This window comes from Euphorbia lathyris, chromosome 9 (genome assembly GCF_963576675.1).
Source record: "Euphorbia lathyris chromosome 9, ddEupLath1.1, whole genome shotgun sequence".
Taxonomy (NCBI): Eukaryota; Viridiplantae; Streptophyta; class Magnoliopsida; order Malpighiales; family Euphorbiaceae; genus Euphorbia; species Euphorbia lathyris.
Genome location: NC_088918.1, coordinates 56,029,488 through 56,038,973, shown reverse-complemented (window position 1 = coordinate 56,038,973; position 9,486 = coordinate 56,029,488). Strand labels below are relative to the sequence as shown.

Here is a 9,486-nt window from a genome sequence, read left to right as displayed (position 1 = left end):
TAGATCTAGTTCAGATCGGAAGGTAAATCACTCTTCTAACTATAAATCCAGAAATAACCGAAATAATACTTACTCTTTGCAACTTCAACTCACTAATTCTGATAATCCTGGACTTAGTTTGGTCACTGTAGTCTTAAATGGAAACAACTACCTCTCCTGGAGTAGAGCCATGATTTTAGCTTTATCTTCAAAGGAAAAGTTGGATTTTATACTTTGTGATAATTTTACACCTTCTAAGACTTTTTAGATCTTCCATAATGGAAAAGAGTTGATGTTATGGTTAGGTCATTGATACTGAATTCAATCGTGAGAGATTTAGTGGATGCTTTCATTTTCACTCCTTCCGCACAAGCTCTCTGGGTTGAACTTGAACTTGAACAACGCTTTGGAGAAGCAAACAGACCTCTGTTGTATTAACTTAAACACGAGATAAGTAACTTTCAGCAAGGAAGTCTGTGTGTTGCGATTTATGTTATAAAATTGAAAAGACTTTGGGATGAACTAGCATATTTATGCCCTGCTTCAGTTTGTGTTTGTGATGCTTCACACATCTGTACATGTACTTGTTCTGCGACTAAAAAGACATGATGCTTAAAATGCTGATCAACTTGTGCAGTTCTTAATGGGACTAAATGATGATTATGCTCATATGAAACATTAGATATTATTGTTAGATCCTCTTCCAAATACCCACAAGGCATATTCCATAGATCAGAATGTTGAGAAGCAGCGGGAAGTAAGATCTGATAACACTAATTTTGAGATTGATGCTGCCTCTACTGGTTTAAAACCTCATTTTCCTTCATCTTCTTCAACCGGAAAGGGGAAGAAATGTGATTCAGGAAATAAGGAAGATCGTTTTTGTTTTCACTGTGATAAATCTGGCCATGATAAAGACACTTGCTTCAAGCTTCATGGATATCCTGATTGGTCCCAGGATTTTAAGAAGAAAAATAAACTCAATCAGCCTAAGGCTAACAGTGCATCTACTCTTTTGGATACACCTCTTGACAATATTGATGAAGATTTTCTCAATGCTTCTGCTACCTTACCTCCTGGTTTTGCTGCCTATGTTCAGAAAGAAATACTAAAGGTTATGAAGAACAAAAGAGCAACAGACTTCAATGATACTTCATCTTCTACTACGTTAACAAGTTTTTCTGGTTACGCAAGTATTTCTTCTAACATTTTTGCTGCTCATTCTTAACTTTGTTCCAATTCTAATCTAAAATCTTCATTGGTATATACTTACTGGATTATTGATACTGGAGCGACGTCTCACATGTGTGCATACCTCACTTCTTTTACTAATTTTACATATGTCTCTTCTAATCATCGGGTTCAGTTACCGGACGGAAGTCACGAGCTTGTAAAACATGTTGGTTCTATCCTTTTGAGTACAAAATTAATTATCAACAATGTTTTACATATTCCAACTTTTAAAAACTAATCTCCTGTCACTAGGAAAACTAATACATGATTCTAAATTGACTATCAAAATTCTCCCTAACGTGTGTTTAATACAGGCCCAGCAGTCTAATGCACTTGTTGCGGTTGGATTCTTTCATGAAGGATTATACTATCTTACTGCATCTTCGTTTCTACTGCATGCCTTGCAACAATATGATTATGACAAGTTCATTTTAGATTCAAGTAATTTTGTAACTAGTATTGTTGCCGATCCTATATAGCATTTTAGACTAGGTCATGCTTATGTTTCCAAGCTACAACATATACCTTCTGTCAACTTTAATTCCAATAAAATTGTTTGTGATGTTTGTCCTATGGCTAAACAACATAGGCTTCATTTTTCCTCAAAAACAATAAATACAAGGGAAAATTATAAAATTGGGTTAAATGGGAGACTTATTTACATATTTAACTTATTTAGTTAATCTACTACATATTTAGACTATTTTTGTGTGACTTTTTCAAAATACCCTTAATATATATAACACTTCAAATTTAAATACCCTCTCAACACAAGCTATCAACCTACCATTTATTTTTTGGCTGTAATTCCGCTTCCGAATGTTGGGAGGCAGCAGGCATTAATATGCCTCATTGGGACTTCGATTAAGTGGGGGACTGGTTTCTTCATCAGTGGTCTATTAATTCATCACTGAAGCATGTCACGCAGCAAAGTCATTATGCCCAGTCCTTCTTTGAGCAATCGGGCGGTGAAACGGAGACGTCCAGATGAAGGCTTCTTCAAATGCAATCTGGATGCTTCAGTGTTTAATGCGACAGGCAGGAACGATTTGGAAGCGGTGGTTAGAATGAGTGATGGTTCTTTTTATGCTATGCTCAGCTGCAATTATGAAGGAGTGTTAGGCGAACTTGGCCGAGGCTATTGCTCTTCGACGCTCTCTGCAACTTTCAAATGTTGTCTTCAAATTGGATACAAAGATTATTGTTGATAGTGTCAATTCCTCCTCTCTTAATCTTATTGAGCTTGGTAGCATTCTCCAAGATTGTCGAGTTCTTCTATAGACAAGACCAGATTTCTTATTGTCTTTTGTCCCTCGATTAGCGAATGAGGTTGCATATTGTATTGCCCGTAACACTTTCCAATGCTAGTCAGTTTATATCTTTCATTATTTCTAGTTGGTTAGTTAGAGCTTTTTGTAATGATGTTATCTCTTGAATAAAAGCTATACCTTCTTTAAATAAATAAAAAAAATAAAAAATAAAAAAAGACATTATTAAATTTTACTGAATTTTTAGCTGTTTCTTGGACTTAGATTTTCTCCTAATCAAATCAGCTAGTACAAAAAAGAGAGTATATATATATATATATATATATATTGAACCAATGAACCATTGCAATATGCTTTTAATGCACAGGGAATGATGCTTAACATAGAAAAATTGAAGGAAAAGTTTATTAATCAACTGAGCTTATTGATCGTTGTTAACATAATGAATCAAATAATGAACAAATGCAATAACAAATTATTATCTTTCACTAAAGAAAGAATCAAAATAATAGCTCTATTGTTTCTTATGATTGAATTTTCAGAAATAGACTTCTTCTATAATTTTATACCAGACCTCACTGCTTCTTTTGGTAATCCCTGTTGAAGTAGAGGTAGTTGTTTTCTTCCCAAGGATTTGAAGAGATAGGCACAGCAGAGAACCCAGAATACTTCTTATTTATTGTAGTCAAGCATATATCAACAATTTGTTTCAAAAGCTCATTTTTCTGGACAAATGGTTGTGCCACATATTCCTCTAATGGCGTCCACTGCAGACAATCACAATCACAAACTAACAAGTATCAGTAATCCCCAGATATTGTTGTTAAAGTATTCATCACACAAAAATCACATTATTGTCGACAAGTTGAATCAAATTATATTGATTATTTGTGAGCCACAAACATTTGAAACTCTGCTTTCAACAAAACTTACCTGTGCAGCCTCTATTTCTGATTCCTGCTTCTGAATGTCGAAGGACATTGGTTGTAGTAGGCATAAAAAGAATAAATCTGACTTCTCAAAGAATGCTTTGTGGCTTTGCCTGTAAATTATAAATAGGGTATGTTAAAGGTAATTTCCAAAACAAAGATCAATTGTGAACACTCTGAACTTCCGATGCACTTATTTCTTATTCTCAATCCATTGGGCTTCAGATACCTTTTTATGGAGCTTATAAGAAAACAAGCTAAAGCAATAATGTATCAAATAATACGGAAGCACATAATCCATATCAACATTACATGGATCAAAGTGCCCAGATACTGGGATAGATATGAACTAGCAAGTGTCGGGACAGTATAGATTGGAAAATGACATTTTTCAAAAGAATGCAGCTGAGGATTAAAATTCTAATAAACTGTGTACCTGAATGCTAGCACTTCTACAAATTTTGCATCAATCTGTTGCAATGAAAAGGAAACTTTCAGAGTTATATTATAATTATGGTTTTGATCTTTAATGGACTTGCAAGCTGCATAACAGTTGCTTACGTTCGTCTCTTCTTTGACTTCTCGCACAGCAGCAGCACATAAATCTTCTCCCTGTAGAACATATAGTTTCATGTGTTATTGATCTTCCAAGCTACAATAATATATATATATATATATAGTTCATGTTAGCCGACCACGAATCATTTCGGGACTAAGGCTTTGTTTTTGTTGTTGTATATATATATATATATATATAATCATGATAAAGAGAATTTGGATGATGAGCAAACCTCATCAACTACTCCAGTAGGGAACTTCCACACGCCTGACCCTCGAAATATCCCACTTTTCTCTTGGACAACTAGTACCTTGAAACGAACATAGCCAATGAATAATTTCGGTTAGGTCGAAGTACTTCTAACTTCGGACAAGGAGAAAATAAAACGATATTCAGAGAACTTTTTGCCGTTATCAGCAAGCACTTGCGAGATGACCATGTCAAACATAATAACAAGGCGAAGAAAAGATACTAAGAAAAAACATTTAAAATATATTTATGAAGATCTATAAGAACTTTGAACTATTATGGTTCCTGACCCAACCTCTTAACAATACTTCTCATGAATAAACAGAATTTCCTATCCAGGAATTCCCCAAAATACATATTTTTTCCCCAAAGATCATTAATATTAAAAAGTTGTTAATATGAGAGAGCTTCATGGCTGTAAGAAGGGACACATGAGAATAAGCATCCAGTTGAAGCACTAGGTTATGACACCATATCGAGAACCCAAGCAAGACTTCAAACCCAAGTGTAGATATTAAAGGGGTTGGTAGGTTATAAGGAGACATAAACAGCCACAGCATTAAGGTGCCGTTTGGTAAGACGTAATGAGCTTCGTAATGGAATGGCCATTACATTGAAGGCTCATTACCATGTTTGGTTGCATATTACAATTTCATTGTAATGGAATGAGAAAACCTTGAGTTAAATTTTGTTGAAGAAATCTTGTAATCCCCATTACATAAAAAAATGACTTGAATTCTCATTACATTGTCATCTAACCTCTCATTTCTCAAATCTCACGTCTAGGGGTGTGCATCGGTACAAAACCGAACCGAATAAGAAAAACGAATACCGAAATGATCAAAATAATTCAAACCGACACCGAACCGGATAATAGGTAAAATCGAATTAAAACTGAACCGAAATATGCGGTTCAGTTCGGTTTAAACCGAACAAACCGAATTAAGTTAAAAATAACAAATAACAAATAAAATTCACTATATTTTCTCATTAAATTTACCTCAACAACAACAAAATTGAAATATTTCCAAAATATATCTATATTGGATTATTATCTCAACAATAAAAAAAAAAACTAAACTTGTATAATATATATATATATATATATATATAAATGTAAAATATGTGTAATTCGGTGCGGTTCGGTTTTTTTTACATTTTCTATCAAACCGAACCGAATACCGAAATACATTTAAAATTAAAACCGATGCCGAACCAAATTGTTAAAAAACCGAATCGAAAAACCGAATTCACTCGGTTCGGTATGCGGTTTAAACCGAACCGATGCACACCCCTACTCACGTCTCAAAAAGTAGAAAAACATGAAAATTGAAAACGAGAAAAATGAAAAAAATGCGAAAAACCGAAAAAATGCGAAAAATGAAAAGAAAAATGAAAAACCGGAAAAAAGAGAAAATAGAAAAACGGTGAAAAATGTTGCAAAATGGAAATTAAAAAAACGGTGAAAATTGTTGAAAATGGAAATTAAAAGAAACGAGAAAAATGTAAAAAAAAAACAAGAAAAAACGAAAACTATATACTAATTTATTGATTTCGGTTAATCTAATTTTGTATTTGATTTCGATTCGATTTTTCACATTTTTCGTGCTTTTCATGTTTTTCGTCGATTTTAATTATGTAAATAAAATTTTATGATTACATTGAATTAGGAAAATATAAATATTGTAATGGTCATTACATTACATCATGATTGTCAACCAAACATGGTAATGGAATTACCATTCCATTACAACTTTGATTACATTACGACCTTGATTACATTACATTGCATTACGGCATACCAAACGGACCCTAAGAACTTAAAAATGAGGTGCCAAGATTAGAGGGGCTAATAGGTTTACAGTAGACCAAGGACCTTATCTACAACCCATGTGGGAATTGTGAAGGACAAACATATTTAACAAGAAATCCTTAACTTCAGGATCAAAAGATAGAATCACGAGCATACTTAGCTTACCTCTCTTTTTTCATTCATGACAAATGCTCCAATACCCACTCGGTGACTAGCATTTGCTGGAAGAGTATGAGTGCCTTCTGGGATCCAATATGCAAGCATCAAATATTTTGGCTCTGCGTGATGGTACCAGAACCCTTCCTGTAAGATAAATTCCAAATTTAACCATTAACAGGCATAATATGAAAACTATAATAACCTACAAAATTCATGGAAGAATAAGGCATCTTTGGATTCATGATCACCACATTGCAAACAGAAAACTAAGTTACCTTAACAGAAGCTTCAACAAGATGGACTAATTCAATGGGCACTTTAATCCAAATGCCCCGCTTACCCTGCACACATGATTGCTTACCATTCTTTACACAGAGATAGGAAAAGCAGATGCAAGAGCATCTAATTTGAACAAAATATAGACTAAACTTTGACTGGAGAGGAACCTGCTTTGTCCAATGGAGAATTGAAGCTTTAAGCATTGACGCAAAGACATGTGGATTCATAGGGTCTTTCAACTCAACAATAACACCTTCATGTTCATCATTGACTGCAGCAAGTATCTTAATCTGCTGCACATCATTTTCAACTCCATTTTGCTCCATGGTAGGTGATCAATTTAGTGAAACTGAGATTGATCTGCTAGTGGCAGGAACTATAGACTTCTTATCAGAGTCTGTAAAAGGAAGAAACAAAATTTCGAATGCAACTACAAGTAGATAAATGCAATGTTCCAATTCCATATCACTAATCATAACTGCCTTCAGTTGTTTATTGTTTGAAAAGCAACATATACTAAAACAGTTCCAAGAATTGCCATTTCCATTAGCATCAGAATAGGCAGATAAAATTAACCAGAATTTACCAGCAAAAGCACGAAATTAGGGCATTTCACCTATATAATCATTTTCTTCAGTCATATGATTAAGCAGCCAACAGCAGCAATTCTCACCAAGTTTAAACCACATTTTTCACAGAAGTGCATATCATAATTCAACAAACCAATAATTATTTTCATTATCACTCAACTTGAAGCACAAAAACAGTAAATTATATTTGCAATGAAACCAATAAGGAAAAAATTATAACAATAACATTCAACAAAGTAAGCAGAAACAGAAATTACCTCTTCGAAGGAGGAGGATGAGTTGCAGAAGTAGTAGAAAGAAAGGCAAGAGAGTTGGCGATGAATGCAAAGGAAGAGAGAATTCAGAAAGAAAATGAAATTAGAGTGTGATGAAATGAAATGACCACTCAGATTTATATCCACCCGCCCAAAAGAAAATGAAGAATAATTTAATTGTGGGCGTGAAATCGTGGGTTCAGGGTTTGGGGACTTTGAAATTTGAAAGAATCTTGTTTGTTTGCTATTTCAACAAGTATGAACGTTAGAACTTACGAAGGTTTTGAAGCGAAATTTCCAGTGGTAAAAATGCACTGTCCTGTACGCAATATCAGAAACAAAATCATCCATTTTCAGTGTCTAACTATTGTCGGGGAAGAAGACCAACCACCGACCAAGCTCCATTTGTGGCATATCTTTCCCCGATCGGAATTACAGCGAAAATCATTTCTAATAACCCCCGAACTTATTTCATTATTAGTCTTGTATATGCCGTATGTAAAATGAACTAAATACATTAATTTAGTTCATATGAAATTAGTAAAATAGGAATAAATTTCCACCTATGATTTATATTATTGATTTAGAGAGTTGCATTTTCAGGATAAGACAGTATTTTGTTAATATATAAAAATAATTTTTTTAAAATAAAAATGTAATCTTAACAATGAAATTTCAAACACATTGTTTTATAAATTAAATCATATTACAAATTTCTATTTACTTTAGGGGGCATTTGGCTTGGGGTCTTTAGGAATGGAAATAGGAATGAGAGATTTTAATTCTCTTTGTTCTTGTTTGTTAAAAAAAACACATTCCCTTTATCCATTTTAGATTATGGGTATACCCCCACTTTAGGTTAAGCTCATTACCTCAGACCCTGTAGGAAATTGGATTCTCTTTACTTCATTCATTTTCCTAAATATATCCAAACACATAGGGGAATTAATGCTTATTCATTTCCTTTCCTTTAATTTCCCTTTCTTGATTCATATTCTCTTACCCCTTGTGAATCAAATTCCCCCTTAGAAGTTAGGAGATTAAGGGCTCGTTTATTTTACCTACTGTTTGCTGTTGCTGTTTGTTTTTTGTTGTTACGGTTTGTTGTTTGTTGTTGTTGTTTGTTGTTGCTATTTGCTGTTACGGTTTGCTGTTTGCTATAGCAAAAAGGAAAAAGCTGCTTTTCCAAAAAAGCATAGATTTTCTGCTTTTATAAAATGCTGATTTTCAGATGTGAAAGGCAAACAGAAGGTTACTAACCAAACACATAATTCTGCTTTTCAGATTTAAAAGGCAAACAGGATGTCACTAACCAAACACTTAAAACTCTCCCATTTAAAATGAAAAGGCAAACACGAGCATGAAAATGAGCAAACAAACACCCCCTAATATTTATATTTACTTTATTGTATCCATTATAATATCATTTACAATAAAATATATATAAATATATTGAAAGGGTATATATATATATATATATATATATATATATATTAGTTGATGGATCTGGACAAAGCCTACTCTGGGGTCACCTTTCCTAGGCTGGAGGAGGAGGTAATTGTTGATGCCTTTCATCCTATCGACCGGAAAGAAATTGATCTTGCCTTCACCAGTATTGGAGCTACTAAAGCTCCAGGGATCGATGGTATCCCTGCTAGTTTCTACCATAAACACTGGGACTCGGTGAAGGAAGGTGTCTATAATTTTATCTTTGGAATCTTCCGCGGTTCCAACGAGATTAGCCTGGTGAATAAAACCCTCCTGGTTCTGATCCCCTAAGGTTGAAAAGCCCTCCTCCTTTTTACAAATGAGGCCAATCAGCCTATGTAATGTTTTATACAAAGCTATCACTAAGATTGTGGCGAATAGGATCCGGCGGATCCTTCCCGAGATTATTAGCCAAAATCAAGGTAGCTTTGTTCCTGGTAGGCAAATGATGGACAATGTGGTAATTGCCCAGGAGATGGTCCATTCCATGAAAATGAGGAAGGGTAAGAAAGGGATCGTGGCTCTCAAGCTTGATCTGGAGAAAGCTTATGATCGCTTAAACTGGAGCTTTCTTTTGGATAGCTTAAGTAAAGCTGGTATTCCTGAGAACTGGAGGAGTTTGATTCAAGGTTGCGTGTCTTCTCCTGTTTTCCAGGTTCTGATCAATGGAGATATGTCTGATGAGT

The 9,486-nt window shown here is 34.3% G+C and overlaps 1 protein-coding gene across 4 annotated transcripts; it reads right to left on the bottom strand.

Annotated features, from left to right (window-relative positions):
* Positions 1-2,863: 2,863 nt before the first annotated feature.
* Positions 2,864-7,793, bottom strand: LOC136207451 (nudix hydrolase 2). Of its 4 annotated transcripts, XM_065998704.1 has the most exons (9): positions 7,316-7,793; positions 6,636-6,865; positions 6,465-6,530; positions 6,196-6,333; positions 4,201-4,278; positions 3,971-4,021; positions 3,846-3,880; positions 3,414-3,522; positions 2,864-3,247 (listed from the first exon to the last, which is right to left on the bottom strand). In XM_065998704.1, the coding sequence occupies exons 2-9, from the start codon at positions 6,792-6,794 to the stop codon at positions 3,056-3,058; spliced, it is 828 nt and encodes a 275-aa protein (XP_065854776.1). In that variant the 5' UTR covers positions 6,795-6,865; positions 7,316-7,793; the 3' UTR covers positions 2,864-3,055. The 4 variants fall into 4 exon arrangements, with proteins under 4 accessions (XP_065854776.1, XP_065854773.1, XP_065854774.1 ...); XM_065998701.1 differs by having other exon boundaries at positions 3,846-4,021; XM_065998702.1 differs by having other exon boundaries at positions 3,846-4,021; positions 6,636-6,844.
* Between the last annotated feature and the right edge of the window lie 1,693 nt (positions 7,794-9,486).